Genomic DNA, 19170 nt, shown 5'->3' on the forward strand with positions numbered 1-19170 from the left:
TCCATCACTGCCAGAGGTTAATACGGATAGGAAGTGTTATGGACTCACAGACATTTAAACTGCCATTGGTTCAAGACCTGGAACAGTGCCATGTGCCCCAGGAGCATCGATCATGCTTTTGATGACGGAGATGCCAAAACATGGAAAGGGGGCTTTTCATGCACTGCCTAATTTCCCTCTGAGACTCATGGCCATAAGGTATGGAGATGGTCCTAGATGGGGCATTAATAGAAACAATTTGAAAAACTCTCAGAGGAAGAGAGGCCATCAATGGAGGCTAAATGGAACCTCCATTTTCAGCAGCAGTATACCTCTGACGAATGGGACGTAAGAACATAACAGAAGCCATGTTGCATCAGGCCAATGGCCCATCCAGTCCAACACTCTGTGTCACACAGTTGCCAAAAAAACAGGTGTCCTCAGGAGGTCTGCCAGTGGGGAAGGGACACTAGAAGCCCTCCCACTGATTGCCCCCCCCCCCAAACACCAAGAATACAGAGCCTCACTGCCCTAGACAGAGAGTTCCCTCTATACCTTGTGGCTAATAGCCACTGACGGACCTCTGCTCCATATGTTTCTCCAATGCCCTCTTGAAGCTGTCTATGCTTGAAGCTGCCACCACCTCCTGAGGCAGTGAGTTCCATGTGTTAATCACTCTTTGGGTGAAGAAGTACTTCCTTTGATCCGTTCTAACCCAACTGCTCAGCAATTTCATTGAGTGCCCACGAGTTCTTGTATTGTGAGAAAGCGAGAAAAATACTTCTTTCTCTACCTTCTCTATCCCATGCACAATCTTGTAAAGGGTTATTGCCATCCTGTGCTGCTGGCAGACTCCTCAGGGGGCATCTGTTTGGCAGGCATTGCAAACAGGATGCAACCCTCAATGGAACTTTGATTTGACCCAGCAGGGTCCATTTTAAAATGTTTGCAATTTCTAATGTTGAAAGCAGTAACCTATATAAACGGTGATAAGGGACTTAATTGTTTATTAGTCAATGTTTGGTGAATTGTGACAGCCTATGGCTATAGACAATAAACTCTTTTGACTTTGACTAATGTTGAAAGCTCAAGATAATGATTACCTGGCAGCACAGTTAACCCACCCCATATATGCCCACAGAACCTTTCCTCCTCCCCCATCCTGTCAAAACTGATTGATGGTAAAGTCTACATTAACGTTGACCAAGTACAGCCCGTGAGCAGATAGCTAGGGAGGACCAAAGCTGATTTAAAACTGGAGGCGCATTTCACGTTCACAACCAAAGAAGGTTTTACGTTGATGCTGGGAAAGACTGTGAATGACACTTCCTCTGAGGAGCAACATCTACCCTCTGTACTCCGAGTGTGTCACTGTTGTGGAAAGCTTCCTCTCAGAATGGGTGACTTGGCAGTGCGAGAGTGACTGAGTCATTCAATTATACCTGCTGCAGAGATGATGCAGCATTTGCACCCTCCTCCTGTGGCTGATAACTTCAAGGAAGTGTCCACCCTGCATAAATGCTGTGGCCAAGCAGCCCCGCTGACCCTGCGCACACTGCCCCTTCTTGCCCTCTGGAACATCTGGGGCTCACTAGTGGTGGTCCAGCTCTCCACCTGGCATGTGCCACCCATGTGGTGCCCCCCACCCCTCAGACGGGCTTTCACTCCTTCTCTCTTGCACCTACTGCCACCACTTGCCCTTAGTGGGAATTGCCTACAGGGAGGCCGAAGAGACTAGTCCCGACTCCCCTGTGCAGGCTTACCACGCTGAGCCCTGCCTTGTGCCCAGTCTCCTGCCACCCACCACCTGCTTACTGCAGAGACTGCTTACTGCAGTTGTGCAGTAAAAGGGATCAGCCAATTTTCAACAGACCACCCCTTTTCCCCTGGCACCTATTTTAGGTAGCAGTGGGAGTCTATGTGGTACAGATCAAAAAGAGTCCAGTCGCACCTTTAAGACTAACCAATTTTATTGTAGCATAAGCTTTCGAGAATCACAGTTCTCTTCGTCAGATGCATGGAGGGCCAAAAGAAACTGGTCAGATATAGAGGAGGAGAGGGGAGGGCGGGTTAGATGCAAACAACTCCTTCTGATATGTAGATGCAAACTGCTCCTTCTGATATGGAGATCAGTTTGCTTCTGTAAAGGTTCAGAGGAGTTAGAAGTGTTAGTCTGTAGTAGCAAAATCAAAAAGAGTCCAGTAGCACCTCCAAGACCAAGCAATTCCACTGCAGCACAAGCTTGTGCTATGATAAAGTTGGCAAACTGATCTCCATATCAGAAGGAGCTGTTTGCATCTACATATCAGAAGGAGCTGTTTGCATCTACTCCTCCCTCCCCTCTCCTCCTCTATATCTGACCAGTTTCTTTTGGCCCTCCATGCATCTGACGAAGAGAACTGTGATTCTCGAAAGCTTATGGTACAATAAAATTGGTTAGTCTTAAAGGTGCGACTGGACTCTTTTTGATTTTGCCACTACAGACTAACACGGCTAACTCCTCTGGATCTATGTGGTACAGAGAACAGCTACCAGCATTTAAGATTTTTAAAAAGCATTTAGTAAAGAAAAGAGAAAAAAACATTCACACACGTTTAACCACAGCTCTAAAGCAAGCAAGGGAACTCGAAAAGAAATGGGTAAAAACGCAATTCCTCTACCCCTCCCTTTGAACGCGCTTAAGATCTTCTATTTCAGCAGCTCTTAGAAAGTTCCAGCTTACTGAGAAGAGCTCATGCCTCCAGCCTCCAAATGGTCAACGGGCAGCTCCCAGCACCTTCAGTTTCCAGTTCAAGTCAGCCAAAGAGACCCTCCTCTTTGTGCCAGGAGATTTTATTCTCTCCCTTGGCTCGCCTCTTGGGCAGGTGAAATGTGCATGTCCAAGAGGTTTTTCCTTGACATTCCAGAAAGAAACCTTTTTGGCATTTTAGTCCTCCAAGTCTCTCTCCGCCACCCCATCCCTGACGAAGAGAGCTGTGGCTCTCGAAAGCTTATGCTACAATAAAGTTTGTTAGTCTTAAAGGTGCTACTGGACTTTTTACTGTTCCTGGAAGGGTAAGCTTCTAGCAGAAAGCCTTTGGCCACATCTGCCATAACTAAAGCTCAAGGCTAGGTGCAGCTTGGCAAGCACCCGGCTTTCCCTTCCCCCTCCTCCTCGTTCTCAGCTAAGAGACACTTTTTAAACTGGGGGTGAAGGTTTTGACACCGTCCAAAACTACAGATAAAAGCATTTCTCCGCAGATGCAAAAGGCAACCTTCCCCATGTGCTGTGAGTGGGCAATTTAGGTTTGCAGGAACTTTAAAAATCTGTTTTCTTGTGGCACGTTAGCAGCTCTCTCACAGCACTCAGCTCTGCCATGGCTGCTGCTGCAGTCAGTTTCTAAAAATGCTGTTTCGTTTTCCTGATCTGACCAGAAAATTACAAGAATATACGGTGATTCTCCCGGATGCTGTCAAGACCTTCCCTAAAGGCCCTGCTCCATGCCCCTTCAGTCCAGCAAATACAGTGAGGAGCATGGCATATGCAGGAGAGGCCACAGACCTGTGGCATGATCTCTCTCCAGGGTGAAATCTGGTACCTCTTCCTGGCTTTTTTTGTGATTGTGAAAAGCCTGTCAAGTGCAGACGATATTTGGTATTCTGAAATGCTGGTTTGGGGGGGCTGCTGGTGAGCATTCTGTTGTGGGGTGTGTGCGTGCATGGATAGAGTTGTGCATGGTATAGAATTTGCTGATTTCCACTTTGAATTCTAAGCCTTGCACATTTGAGAAAAGGTGAATAAAAATATCTGCAATTGCAATTGCAAAAAAAAAGGGGAAAAGGTTGCAGACAACGAAGATTATTAGCCAAAAAACGTGGTTGCTTCCCTGCTTCCATGTACAGGCCTTTGTTATTTGTCCCCTAAAAGAAAAGAAAAAATCAGTGAGATTTGAAAGGCTTTCCTGACTGGACATCTGGAAGCGATGAGTGGTCCTCAAATGCAAGTGGGCAAGTCGCTGCTTGCAAGCCCGAAATAGGTTATGGAGTGTCACATGCCGTCGCTGTGAACAAAGCAGTTATTGATGCAGGATAACAAGTTGACTTCTCCCTTTCTTTGTTTTTCTCCCAGGATGCTTTGCTCAGCCTGGGCTCCGTTATCGATGTCTCCAGCCTCCGGGAAGTTGTCAAAGACGCCATCGCGTCCGTGCTCCCTAAAGTGGTAAGTGGCAGCCTGTTTTGCTCTGGTTGGGGAGATTCCTGGAGATTTGGGGCTGGCGGCTGGGGGAGGATGGAGTCCACCCTCCAAAGCAGCCATTTTATGCAGGACAACTGATCTCTGTCGTCTGGAGATCAGTTGTAATTCTGGGAGAACAACAGGCCCTTACCTGGAGGTTGGCAACGCTATTTGTTAGGAGGAGATGATCGGGGGGGGGGGCTGCAACTGCTTCTCCTTTCAGCTTAATCTCTGTGGAGATCCAGCAGATTGTCTGCAGCAGGGCTTTTTTTCCGGGAAAAGAGGTGGTGGAACTCAGTGGGTTGCCCTTGGAGAAAATGGTCACATGGTTGGTGGCCCCGCCCCCAGATCTCCAGGCAGAGGGGAGTTGAGATTGCCCTCCGCACCGCTCGGCAGCACGGAGGGCCATCTAAACTCCCCTCTGTCTGGAGATCAGGGGGCGGGGCCACCAGCCATGTGACCATTTTCAAGAAGTTCCGGAACTCCGTTCCACCATGTTCCTGCTGAAAAAAAGCCCTGGTCTGCAGGCAAACAGGACTAAAGAATATGAATTTCAGTGCACGTAGCCAATTGAGAAGATTACCCCAAGACCCCAGGCAGAAAGGGTCCCTATGATGCAACTCATCAGGCATTGCAGCCTCCAAGGCATGGCCTTTTTAGCTGTGGCACCTCAACTTCCCAGTGTCCATTTGCCTGTGAATGAACTTGTCTTTGTGTGTCTTGTTTTGTTTTGCTTGTTTGTTTCATTTTGTTTGTACCGTTTCTCCTGTCCCAGTTTTTAAGGATGCGGGTCTTCGGAAAGCCTTTTAAGGCAGATGATTTTTGATTTATTATTTCCGCATGGGTTTTCTTAGACCGTTTGAGTGGCTGGATGAAAGGGCTTTATTGCTGTGTATGGGATGCTGCCTTGGGAGCTCTTCTCCTCCTTGGCTGAGAGTGCAGATATTCACGCTTTAAATAAAAGCAGCTTAAAACACGTTTCTGAGGCACCCCTGGAAGCTCCTATTCTTATTTTTTCTCTTAAGGCCTAGGGAGTTTCAGGGAGAGGCCGTGGCTTTGTGACGGTTTGCACACAGAGGACCCTGGGTGAATCCGCAGCATCACCTGATATTAAGTAGCAGTTCCTGGGGAAAGCTTGGGAAGGTGCTGTGCTTCTGAGTATCCAGTTCTAGGTTAATGGTGCAGTCCTGACTGAGCAGAGTCCCACCATTCTCAGCCCATGGACTTCGATAGGCTTCGCACTTGGGGCAGCACTGCAAATGTACCCATGGCTTCTGACTGGGTGGAAGACAGCTTTGTATGTTCAAATCCTCCATCGGTAATCAATGAAGAAGGGAGGCTGCATCAAGGCAAAACAAAGATGAAGAGACAATTGGTGCAGAAGAAAAGGGATCTTTAATAACTGTACAGCCCGTATGCGTTTCGTGTGCAGCTTCATCATGGGGAATCTTCCAGATTCTGTTGAGTTCTGTTCCCATACATACGGGGAATCTTCCAGATTCTGTTTAATTCCGTTCCCATACATACAGGGAATCTTCCAGATTCTGTTGCGTTCTGTTCCCGTACATACGGGGAATCTTCCAGATTCTGTTTAGTTCTGTTCCCATACATACGGGGAATCTTCCAGATTCTGTTTAGTTCTGTTCCCGTACATACGGGGAATCTTCCAGATTCTGTTTAGTTCTGTTCCCGTACATACGGGGAATCTTCCAGATTCTATTTAGTTCTGTTCCCATACATACAGGGAATCTTCCAGATTCTGTTTAATTCCGTTCTCATACATACGGGGAATCTTCCAGATTCTGTTTAATTCCGTTCTCATACATACAGGGAATCTTCCAGATTCTGTTTAATTCCGTTCCCATACATACGGGGAATCTTCCAGATTCTGTTACGTTCCGTTCTCATACATACGGGGAATCTTCCAGATTCTGTTTAATTCCGTTCTCATACATACGGGGAATCGTCCAGATTCTGTTTAGTTCTGTTCCCGTACATACGGGGAATCTTTCAGATTCTATTTAGTTCTGTTCCCGTACTTACAGGGAATCTTCCAGATTCTATTTAGTTCCTTTCCCATATATACAGGGAATCTTCCAGATTCTGTTTAGTTCCTTTCCCATATATACAGGGAATCTTCCAGATTCCATTTAGTTCCATTCCTGTATATGCAGGGAATCTTCCAGATTCTGTTCAGTAGAATCTGGAAGAATCTGTTTAATAGAATCTGGAAGATTCCCTCTGACAAAGCCGCACGTGAAACACACAGGGGTTGTACAATTATTAAGGATTCCTTTTCTTCTGCCCCAATTGTCTCTTCATCTTCAAATCCTCCCTCAGTCCACCCACAAGGGCCACAGACCAGCCTGTCCAAGCCACCAGTATGCAGTCTAAAATCCAGACGATGCATCTGGTACAGATTCTTTAATTGTCTGACAGTCGTTTCCTTCACCAAGGAGAAAAGGAGAAAGAAATCCTGCATCCCTGCTATCATAGGGTCCTTTGTAGGGCCTGAAAAGGCTTTCTTGTTGGCACTTGTCTGTGGTGAGCCACACTTACAAAGGCCGCTTGCCCCGTCTTAGAGCTGAGCCATCAAGCAACTGAAATGGACCTCGCAAAAGGTTTCGCTTTGATCCATCAGCCGTGCAGAGAATAGGAGTTCAGCTGGCTGGATCAGAGCAGACCGCTTTGGCACCACAGCTCAGACCCTTCCTGGGCTAATGAGTGCTCTGCGAGGATATTCCTGATTAGGTGTTTGGCCAGCTAATTAGCTTGTAAACACATGAGCCGGGTTGGGAAACCTGCCAGTGGCCAACTTGCTCATGGCCGAAAGCCAAAGCTGGCGTGCTCAGTGCTGGGAAGGAAGCTCTACCTTGCCCAAGATGGTGGTACAAGCAGGTCCTTATTCTCTTTCCGACCTGTGGTCTCCAGAAGGATATGGAATGACGGGACAAAGGCTGAAGTGGCTTTGGTTGCATTTAGATGGCCAAGAAGTCATGGCCTTTTTAGTGCGGGAACGAGACTCAAAAATCTTCTTCTATCCCCCTCTCGTGCCCTGAGCAAAGAATGAGGACTTCCTTGTTTGTTCTGTGATGCAAGTGCCCAACCTGGCCACTTTTAACAAATTCCAGCGTGTCGCTTAACCGAAAATCTGCATTCTGTGCTTGCACAGGGGACTACCTTTACCTTTTAAAACCAGAATTAAACCACAGTTTAGAATCTCACTGGTGTAAGAGGCCCTGTGCGTCAGAGGGAGACATTGGCCGTTTCCACACATCTTACCTGCCTGTGGAACTTTGCATGAAGACCTGGAAGACACCGTCTTCTTGCACAAAATTGCAGCAGGAAGACGCTATTATCCGGGAGCTTTGCACAAAATTGTGCAAAGCTCCCGGATAACAATGTCTTCCTGGTGGGATTTTGCGCAAGAAGATGGTGTCTTCCGGGTCTATCGCATGATGTTCCACAGGCAGGTAAGACGTGTGGAAACGGCCATTGTGAGTGGCAGAAAGTGCCGCCTCTAAAGTGACTCCACAAGATCCCATACCCAGTTTATGGGCAAGGAACCCACCACAGCTGGTTCAAGCACGCAATTTGGACAGCGAGAGAACTTGGAGTAAATCTAAACCCAACAGTCTTATGTCTGGGGTGTGTGATGTGCTTGGGGCAGGGCAGGGGAAAACAGTTTGAACTGGATGACTTCCTGGCTCATTCTCTTCACCAACTAACCATCTGAATGAAGCCTGCAACAAGCATCTAGTGTAGAGGCCTCTGAAAAGAGTTCTTCTGAAACAAATGGCTGATCGGGAACAAGCTCTACGACCCACTGGGGCTCCAGTGCTACCACTTCATTGATACGGATCTTTGCCTCCTCCCCTTCCTCCACCTCTCCTCCCCATCTGTCTTGTCCCTCGAGTCTCCATGTAACAACCACACTTGCAAATGTACTACTAGGAATGTCCCGGAACGATACTCTCGAGTGTGGAAATTCATTACTGGGCCGACTCAACCATGAAAAAGCCACAATGCTCCTTCAAGCACGCTCTGACTTCTCCCTTCTTGCTTATTTCACCCCGTCCCTCTGTGCTTCCCCTCCTCTGTCCAAGCACTCCCTGCAGAAAAGCGCATCAGCAAAGACTCCTCAGTGGGGGAACTGTAAAGTCAATGGCCCTCGCTGTCCTCAGGGCTGGCTACAAGGTTTGCTCGCATCAAGCCTAGGAAGTAGTTTGCTGTTATTGCCAGTTTACACATGGCTGGGTGTAGCCAGGGTTGCTCCCCGTTAAGAACGGATTTGAACTTGGATCTCCTGGGACAAACACTCTGCTCTTGTGAGAGGATGAATGTCTGGGCTGATCGGCTTGGAAAGAGCCCAAAGAAACCACAAGGCGAGTTCATTCTCCACCCAGTAGCTTTTTTGGGCTCATTTGACTCTGCCGCAAGCCCCTCATTCTCTGGGGCACCACTTTGCAGTTAAGCCCACCAGTCTGAGTTTTCCAAGTTTTTTCTGTGATGGACAACTCCAGAGGGGTAGCTGTGTCCATCTGCTGCAGCAGTAACTTTGTGCATCTGATAAAATGGGCTGATTCATAAAACCTTACATGTTTGTTAAGTCTTTAAGGTGGCATGAGACCTCTGCTCACCCTCTGGAAGACCTCGAAATTCATCATGAGAAGCTTGTCTTGCTTTAGAGATGCACAAGCAGGACCCATTTGCCAGTGCGTTCCTTCCTTCCTTTATTCTCCCTCTCTTCTCTCTTCCCTCCTTCCTTCCTTCTCTTCCTTCTCTTTCTTTCTTCCTTCCTTCTCTTCCTTCCTTCTCTTCCTTCCGTCTTCCTTCCTTCCTTCCTTCATTTCCTTCCTTCCTTCTCCCTCTCTTCCTTCCTTCCTTCTTTTCTTCCTTCTTTTCTTCCTTCTCCCTCTCTTCCTTCCTTCTCTTCCTTCCTTCCTTCCTTCTCTCTCTCTCTCTCCCTCCCTCCCTTCCAGCAGCTCCTAGAGGAATTGGGAGGAGCCCAGGAGGGGGAAGCGTTCCCAATCCCCTTCCCCCTTTTATCAATTCAGTCCCCGCCCTGCCCCCCCTGCAATGAATAGATTGGGCTAATCCTAGCTCAAATTCGACCAGGGATCTTTGGGCTTGTTGGGGACTTGTTCTTGGGTCTCCCCAGCTCTGGTCCATTCACAAAACATTGGTGCTTCATGCCACCATCTAGTTTCTGGTTCTGCAGCTCAAAGGGTTTTAGGCGGCAGGGCTAGGAATGTCTGCCCAAGACCTTGGCATGTGGCTACCAATCAGATTAGACTGTGCAGAGCTGGACAGACCCCGTGAACTGAGCTGATGGCAATTCATGTTTGTTCCTCCAGTCCAGGGTGGCAGAAGAGCGGAGGTCACCTTGGAAGTTTCCAGAAGATGTGGTTTGTGCCACTTCGCCTCCCTCCCTGTCCATGTCTGCCCAGTGGGCACACTGCTTTGATGTGCTGTTACTCATTCTGGAACATGAAATCATTCTTTCTGACATTTTGCTAATCGCCTTCGCACGCCCTCCCTCTTTCCCGATAGCGCAGCAGCGAACAATGCTAGATCCCTACTGCTTTCCCAAGCTATTGTGTTCTTAATCTCCCAGCCTTACAGCATTAATGCAGAGGGATAATAACAACATCTTGTGCCCACCCACCCCCGCCCCCTCTGAGAGTCTATTAAGGCTTAATCTCAGCCCTGCGCTCCGCTCCTCTGCTTGCTGGTGTGGGCAGCCATGCCTCTGGAGAGATGGTAGCGCTGGCCCAGTAAATTGTGGCCAGCTGCCCTATGGGTTGTTCTGGCTGGCCGGAATCAGGCTGCCCTTTTTACAGGGGAGGAGGGGGCCCAGGAATTGTGCGCCTCTTGTGAATGGGAAAATTGCTTGCCGATGTGGCCAGGGAGATTAGAAAACACAAGCAGTGGGAACACCTTTCAGTCTTGTTAAGTGCTCGAGGTTGACAGCACTGGCTAAGGCATATCGGAAGAGCCTTGCTGGATCAGTCCAGGGGTCTGTCCCACTGAACATCCTGTGCTTAGCCAGATGGGAAACACACATGTAGAGCATGAAGGCATGAAGCCAGCGGTCGCTCCAACAGACCAGCAACTGCTGCCTCTGAGCATGGAGGTTCCATTAAGCTATCACAGCTAACTGCCTTCCAGAGACCTCTTTTCCACAAAGGAGAAGGGCCTGTTCATGGTGGCCCCCACCTTATCTCAGAAGGTGGAGGGTTCCGGGAGAAGCATCTCTGTAGATGATCTTAACAGCCAGGCAGGTTTGGGAGCAGATGATCTTTCCAAGACTCTAGTCGAAAACCATTCTTAATTTTCCAAGCCAGGAGCAACTCTTCGAATTGTGCCCAAAAATAAATTGAAAGCCAGTGATGCTCTCCCAGAATGGGCAAGGAATGTTCCAATTAACTTAGAGCCAAGCTAGAACTGACGAATTACACTTGCATGGCAAGTGAACAGACTCGAGTGTATTCCTCCCTGTTCACTTGTGCTCCACTTGAGCTTCACTCAATGATGGTGATCGAGTGGAGTGCAAGTGGAATGCAGGTGAACAGGGAGGAATACATGTGAAGACTCACGTAGTGATCGAGTGGCGTGCAAGTGGAGTGCAAGTGAACAGGGAGGAATACACGTGAAGACTCATGTAGTGATCGAGTGGCGTGCAAGTGAACAGGGAGGAATACATGTGAAGACTCACGTATTGATTGAGTGGAGTGCAAGTGGAGTGCAAGTGAACATGGAGGAATACACGTGAAGACCCACGTAATGATCGAGGGGAGTGCAAGTGGAGTGCAAGTGAACAGGGAGGAATACATGTGAAGACTCACATAGAGATCGAGTGGAGTGCAAGTGAATGGCAAGTGAACGGCAAGTGAACAGGGAGGAATACACGTGAGTATGTTCACTTGCCATGCAAGTGTAATTCGTCACTTCTAGCTTGGCTCTTATGCCAACCGATAGTTTTGTTCCTGCATTCTGGACTAGTGGAAGTTTAAGAATAGAGGCGGCCTCATGTGGAGTGCCTGACAGTAGCTGCATCCAATCTTGCTTGCTGCTTAAAGGTGCTATGTGACACCCCTCCTAATGGTTATGGATCCAGAGAAGTTAGCTGTGTTAGTCTGTAGTTGCAAAATAGTAAAGAGTCCAGTAGCACTTTTAAGACTAACCAACTTTATTGTCGCATAAGCTTTCGAGAGCCACAGCGCTCTTCGTCACGAAAGCTTATGCGACAATGAAGTTGGTTAGTCTTAACGGTGCTACTGGAATCTTTCCTAATGGGAGGGTGTTTTGCTCTAATATGAACCCATGCAAAAGGCTATTTCATCGCCATGGAGTCATACCCACCACCAGACATCTGGGGCTGGGATGATGTGGTATTTCAGGCAGCTAGCATGCCTATCAGTGCATCTCACATCAGGGTTTTTTTTTCTGGGAAAAGAGGTGGTGGAACTCACTGAGTACTATACGTGTGCACAATTTGTATGTGCATGCTCCCAAGGCCATGCAATGACATCACTTCTGGGAAGTGACATCATCACACAGGCTGTGGCTGCCCTGGGAGCACTCCTGCACTCCACAGAGGGCTCGATTCCAGGCCCAAATCAGCCTGGAACCCGCCGCTGCCTTGTGGGAGAGCACTCCCCTGTCCAACAGCGGCCCAATCCGGGCTCTTTTGGGCCGGAATTGGGCCAAAATGGGCCCCAAAAGGCTGAAATGGGCCCAAAACGGTCTGGATTGGGCCTGAATCGGCCAGGATCAGACTGCTGCTGGATGGGGGAACTGTCAGTCCCTGGCAGTCGTGTCCCTCAAGCCCTCCACAGTTAACACGCAGGTGTTCCGATTGAAGCAGCTTTATTGAGATCCATACAGTACAGGTGTCCATCCGAAGGTGCAGAAATGGGCAGAAGTGACAATTCAAACAAAGGTCTGGCTATTATGGGAAAACTTCCCGCCCTCCCGGGTCCGTTGGCATTCTTGCGCGAAACCCCGAAGAGGTTGCATGGGAACACAGTAGTAGTTTAGACTACATGAAGTACAAAGGAAATATCCCCGTCTCTGGGAAAGTTACGATGTTTGCTGCTAGCAGCTCTTCTCAAGGACACTTGCTGGAGAACGGAAAGTATGTATTTTCAACTGATAATGGAGGGGGCCCCTGGCTGTCCTGCAATTAACGTCAGCAGCAGTAAGATACTCTCATATGAGTATACAGAATGCAGTACATAACTTTGGCAAACAGCAATGATCAGTACAAAATGCAGAATACAATCATGGCATGTACACTGGCATACATGACATGAACCCTCCCTCACCCAGCAGTGGCCTGATCCTGGCTGTTTCGGGTCCCAGTTGGGCTGAAACAGGCCCCAAATGGCCAAAATAGGCCCCAAACGGCCTGGATCGGGCCCGAATCGGCCAGGATTGGGCCCGAATCAGCCAGCATTGGGCCGCTGCTACACGAGGGAACCCTCTTGCGCCCGGCAGTGGCCTGATCCTGGCTGTTTCAGGCCTGAATTAGGCCAAAACAGGCCCAAAGTGGCCGAAACAGCCATTTTAAAAATTCTTAAAAATGCCCAGCCATGTGGGTATTTTTAAGAGGTACCGGAATGCCAGTCAGGGGTGTTATGGCTGAAAAAAAGCCCTGCATGTGTCTGTTTTAAGAGTAATTCTCCCCCCACAGTAGCAGTAGGTATGTAAGCATGCCTGTGATAATCCCGTATCCTATATATCATACAACTAAAAAATAAAATGGAGATTTGAAAAACCTCACCAAAGTGCTTGCTGAAAGATTAGATAACGATGTGTTGTCGAAGGCTTTCACGGCTGGAGAACGATGGTTGTTGTGGGTTTTCCGGGCTGTATAGCCGTGGTCTTGGCATTGTAGTTCCTGACGTTTCGCCAGCCACTGTGGCTGGCATCTTCAGAGGTGTAGCACCGAAAGACAGAGATCTCTCAGTGTCACAGTCACAGTTGGTGCTACACCTCTGAAGATGCCAGCCACAGCGGCTGGCGAAACGTCAGGAACTGCAATGCCAAGACCACGGCAATACAGCCCGGAAAACCCACAACAACCATAGATTAGATAACCTCGCTCCACTCACCTTTGAGAGATTCGGGGGTCTTTGGGATGTGGTGGCAGTGATGGCCGGGATCAATCAAGGAAGCCGCAGCCTCCAGTTCGCGAGATCGGAGCAAGGTTGTTCATGATAGGACGTTTCGGAGGTCTTTCATTCCTAGGGCTGCCATAGGTCAGAAGTGACTTGACATCACATGACACATGCACACATACCTAATACAGAATCCATGACATGAGATCCATGCGCCCATACCTGCACCCTCTGATTTTTCACTTCTGGTGGCCAGTCGTAAGTTTCTTATGTCGGTTCTGGTCATGTGATTCACCTGGCGCCCACAGCAGTGCAGGGAAGCATCTCTAGCATCATGTCCGCCCTGTCTGAGAAGGCGGTGGTGAAGTAGGAACTCTTGTGGGAGATTGCTAGAAGTGATGCCTGCCAGGTCAACAGCAAATACGATCAGAAATATAAGCCGCTGCCTGCAAGCAAAATTGTCCAGGAAGCAGAATTAATGTTGGGAAAGGAAGTTAGCTGGCGAGTGGCCAGCCAGAACGGTGAGCATTTTGTTACCAGGTTGCGGTATGGCACAGCGAGGAGTGAGTGACCAGGTGAAAGAGACTGTGGCCAGTGCGGTGGGCCTGATTGGTCTTGGGGTTATTTTGGGCTTGGCCACAGTGTTGGTAGTCGCTTCTTGCCCAGCAAGCACGAAGAAGAAGAATGGAAATTCCTTTTGCTTTGACCGCGGATGAACTGTTCCGTCCGGCACTTGGAAATTTCTGCTTCTTCTTTGTTTCTTTCTTTGTCCCTGCATTGAAATAGAGGATCACTTATGCCATTATATAATTAAAATATTTTTTAAAGTAAAAAATAAAAAGATTTCTTTCTTGGAATAGATGTTACAAATCAGTGTAACTCATCCCAAGTTTTCCCTGGATTCTGGAGTTTCAAAAGGTCTGGTCTTGTTTCCAGAATGGAGCCAGTGCTTTAGGAATGCTCCATCGTTTGTGCATTTTTCGTGTCCAGGTGATGTATGTGCCGCTGTGTGCAACTTTCAGCTCCTCCGTATGCATCTGTCTCTCCCTTCCTTCACATGTTACCAAAAAGTAATCTTGATGTGATCATACCTCTGACTGTATCCCGAGCCTTTTTTGTGAGCTGTTTACCAGTGCTCAGGAGCACATGTGCGCAGCGGGAAAAGAATCTGGAGGAAATCATAAAGAAGTGCAAGCACATCGTTCTCTCTCTCTCTCTCTCTCTCTCTCTCTCTCTCTCTCTCTCTCTCTCTCTCTCTGTGCAGTGTTTTATCAATGAACTCCAGCATGCTGGTCATGGGGGAAGGGTATGCAAATGGAATCCACGCAAACTGTGCATGCTTCTCGTTGTAGAATTATAAGACTGGAATTTGGGATGACAGAAAATAAAGGCAGGGGACCAGGGGATGGGGAAGAGGGGACTGAATGGCTCAGCAGTCTCTGCAGTCAGCAAGCATTCGATTTTAAGAAGCCTTTGCTCTAAAGAGGCCGAAGGCCGAAGGTCAGCTTGTTTGTGCCTTTGCAGCAGAGAAGACCTGCCTCCCCGCCATCATCCCGCCTGTAGAATTAACAGGGGAGGGTCCAATCCCCTTAACCTTGTCCAATGAGGTACCCCTCTCCCTTTGTCCTCGTGCCCCAGGGGATGATATCATTCAAGGGTGGGATTTGGCCCTCCAGTTGCCGATCTTGCTCCCCTTCACCGAATGGGGGACGCTCTCTGTTTTATTCAGCCGTGCCCTTCTTCCCCAGCCCTGTTCCTTGAGGTTCTCTGACTGGAGAGTCTTCAAACTGGCCTTGGGGCTTTGTGCATGCAAAGCACCGCCGTGCTGCTCCCCTGCTCCGGTGGGAGGATGGAAGCTCAAAGTTGGCTTTGCAAAATCGGTGGTGCTGCAGCCAGCGTTCGAGGAAAAGCCTTGACGGCTGTTTGGTTCTTCTATCGATCTAAATGCTATTCTTATTCTTTGCTTGTCCATCTGTCTTACTGATATTTCTTAATTAGAAACTGCCTCCAGGAGGGGCTGAGAATGTGGGCTTTAAATGATTTAAATGCATTTGAGGCCGAGTCTACCAGATCCAAGCTCAGCTTGCAGTTCACCTTGGCTGTTTTGGATTGTTCTTGCAGAACAAAGAGCGTTCAGTGACTCGAGCCAGCAAGCCAAGTTCCATGGTGCCTCCAATGTCTCCTTCCCTTGTTCTTGATACCCTACAACCAGGGCTTTTTTTCTGGGAAAAGAGGTGGTAGAACTCAGTGGGTTGCCAGCACGGGGCAACTCCTGGCAGAAGGTGGTGCCCCTGGTACTACATGCGTGCACGCAAAGTGCACACATGCTGGAGATCAGGGGGCGGGGCCACCAGCCATGTGACCATTTTCAAGAGTTGCCAGAACTCCGTTCCACCGCGTTCCAGCTGAAAATACAAATACACACAGCACACATATAATACTAGCTAAGAAAATCAGGGAGGAAAATGAGAGAAAGCAGTTCAGGGAGGGTGATGATAATTAGTCTTGAAGAGGAGAGGTCCGTGGGAGCAGCAGCCAAAGGACTAGCATTTCCTGGGGAGAAGGAGAAGGCTCAAGCAAAGTTGAGGGTGGGTATATGAATTCAGATCATGAGCACACAGCACACAGCTGGGAAGCCCACTTATAGGGCAAAATGTTCCCTGGGGCAAAACTGACATCTTTGCCTCCTAACAATAGCTAAATGATTGTCTCTCCTGGCTTTCCACAAATGATGCAAAACCGAACTATTCAAAAAGGCTTTTTACTCAAATGGGAGGGCTGTATTGTAGGGAGGGGGTCTCAGGTGCTTCACTAATGAGTTAAGGACCATAGACTTCACCACTATGTTGCCTTACATATTATCAGTTGCTTTAAATATGTACTCCTGTGTACTACCTGTGCTTTATGTTTGCTTTATGTTGTCTAATGTCAGTCCTAGATGTGATTATGTTCCGTTTCAGTATTTTCTTCTACTTTGTATTGGATTCTTGCTAATGCTGTGTCTTTTTAAACTTGTATCTATGAACCCTATGGTTTTGTTTATGGAAATATTCTTGATACTGTATGGAAATGTACATGATACGGATTGTACTAATCTCATACTGCATAATCCGCCTTGAGTCTCAGTGAGAATGGTGGACTATAAATGACATAAATAAATAAAAATAAATAACAACATGGTTCTCAGTTAAAACCTGAGTATGAAAATCTACTACATTTCCATTCCGCCCTTCCTGCAAGGAACTCGGGATCGCTTCCGTGGTTCTCTTCTCCTTTTCACAACAACCCTGTGACGTAGGCTAGGCTGAGAGAAAATGACTGGCCCAAGGTCAGCCAGTGAGCTTCAGCCTCACAAACGCCGTATCTCTGTGTTCTGTCGCTGGGCGCTCTTGTCGGAGGGAAGTTAGGCTGCCTTTTGGCCTGTTTTCTGTCCCACTTCTTGCTGTTCAGGATAATGAGAAGGTGGGATCCTGTCAACAGTCATCAGAGTTTATTGTTCCCAGACCTTTACAGCAGTGGAAAAGCAAAGAAGAATCTGACTTTACACAATACAGTTCTTGCTAAGCTGCTGCAAGCAAGGGGCTTTGCGTGTGCTTGTATTTTAATTAATCCTTTTCAACCATCCAAGATCAGAACGAACGTTAGTCTTTTGTCAGCCAGTCGTCCCTGAATTGCAGTTTGGGGAGAGTGCGCAGGAAAGAAAGGATAATTGCCCGGCTGGTTTCCGCAGGGATAATGAGCAGGTGTTGGAGGTGTGCCTGATGCCATCCTTTGGGGCCAGGGCTTAAGAGTAGAGATGGGCACGAACCGAAATACGAACCAAAATCAAGCATGAACCAGGCCAGTTCGTGGTTCGTGAGCCAGCGGCTCCTTCTGCTGACCCGGAAGTGAACTTCTGCTGGCCAGGAAGTGACCTTCTGCTGACCCGGAAGCAGTGATTTTCTGACCTGAATGTGCCATTTTGATGATCTAAACGAACCGGTTCGTGAACCAGGGGCAGGTTCATGAAAGTTCGTGGTTTATGATTCATGAAATTTGACAAACCACGAACTGCATGGTTCATTTTTTTCCCGGTTTGTGCCCATCTCTACTTAAGAGGCACCTTTGAATCCAAACTGCTGTCAAGGTGGCCACAGGTGGCGATACCCAAATCTGACTTGGAAGGGGCATTCCCCAACTGGAGTCAGCAGCTGAATAAACATCAGGCATAATTCATGCTTGTAGCTCACTGCTACAAGCCTTAGGGTGATCATTGGCACTGAGGGGTTTGAAGGAAGGGACAAATTCACCATTTATTAGTGTTTATACGTATTTATACTTGATCTTCTCAGCATGGCAGGTTCCAAGACAGCCGCCAAGCTCTAGTTAAAATAATCACTAAAACAAACAAGCCATCATAAAAAATTGCAATTCAATGAGATAAAAAGAACAGTTAAACAGAACTGAGCTGAAGAAGTGAGCTGTGACTCACGAAAGCTCCTACCCTTCCACAAATGTTGTTAGTCTTATAGGTGCTACTGGACGCTTGCTCTTTTCTCCTGCTACAGACCGACTAACACGGCTACCCATCTTGAGTTAAACAGAACAGCAGCAATAAAGTGCACCAAATGTCTGATAGTATTAAAACCAACAATCATTAACCAGTCAAGCATTAAAATTTAGCACATTTTATGTGTTTGTGTGTGTATGTGAAAAGTGAATGACCACAATGAAAATCAAAATCAGACTCAAAATGAAATTGGAAGTGCATGGAGAGGTCTGCCAATACCATTAGCTTTGATAACTTCATGGAACCTCCCTGTTAAAGAGCAGCATACCTGTGGATATGAATTGCAAGGGAGAGGTGAAACAACAGGGGAAGTTTGTTGTTGTTGCGCCTTGCTTGTGGCTATACAGGAAGCTCAGTTGGCTCAGTTGGAAAAAAGGATGTTGGTCTAGATAGAGATGCTGGTCTGAAGATGTTGGTCTGAAGCCACAGGGCCGGAAGCAGGAAGTTCGTCAGGCAAGATTACCCAAGCAGTAGCTGTCACAGCGCAGCCAAGAACATCCTTAGCAGATGTGGCACCCACCGGTAGAGAGCAGAGTGCAGCCCATGTCTGTCCTTGAGCTGTGTGCTACAGTCTCTCTACATGAGATGCCTTGGTGCACGTTCGTCAAGTGTAGAGAGATGCCGTGTTCGCCGAGAAGCGTAGTTTAAAAAGACAGAGCTGGCGAAGATCACTCCTCAGAGGGTTTGTCAATTTCACCCCTGAAGACACTGTCAATTTCACCTCTCCAGTCTAAAACTGTGTGGGAAACCAACCAGAGGGCAGCCAGGAATGGAAATGGGCTGAAACTGCCTTCCAGAGCCGGGCTTGGACTGGAGAAGTTATAATGGGCTGAAGTTTCCCTTGTGGCATTTCACAGCCCCTTCACACAGCTCCAGTGTACTGCAAAGCCTTTGCCCAGCTGCCAGCTGTCTTTTTAAACTACCCTTCCCAGCTAACGTTGCTTCTCCAAGCCCAAGTTCTTCAAATGTCCCATGTAGAAAGACAGCTAGTCTTGGACTTTTGTTCTCCAGCTCTTTCCACCATCCCATTCCCATGGCCAATCCCCACCTTTGCACCACCTTCTCATATTTTTCACGCCATCACCCCACAACTCCTCAGCTCTCCTTTTCAGAATTTTGCTCCTCTCTCTTGACAGTTCTGTCTTTAATACACTGACTGACGTTCCTTCAAGATGTTGTAGAAATGATTAGTATGGACTGGCTACCTGCCAATCAAAGATCTTTCAATCTGGCCCTGAACCAACGAATAGATTTAATTAACTTAATTTGCATACATTTCCATATTGCAACTCTTCATTCCTTTG

General features: G+C 47.9%; 1 protein-coding gene across 2 annotated transcripts in view; it reads left to right on the forward strand.

Annotated features, from left to right (window-relative positions):
• PDE2A (phosphodiesterase 2A) overlaps positions 1-19170 on the forward strand; it is a 334282-nt gene that overhangs the window by 162175 nt on the left and 152937 nt on the right. For both annotated transcript variants that reach the window (XM_054974872.1, XM_054974873.1), the window contains one exon: positions 4088-4177. In XM_054974872.1, the coding sequence (XP_054830847.1) occupies positions 4088-4177 (90 nt within the window). The remainder of the gene's footprint in view (positions 1-4087; positions 4178-19170) is intronic.

This window comes from Eublepharis macularius, chromosome 3 (assembly GCF_028583425.1).
Source record: "Eublepharis macularius isolate TG4126 chromosome 3, MPM_Emac_v1.0, whole genome shotgun sequence".
Classification (NCBI taxonomy): domain Eukaryota; kingdom Metazoa; phylum Chordata; class Lepidosauria; order Squamata; family Eublepharidae; genus Eublepharis; species Eublepharis macularius.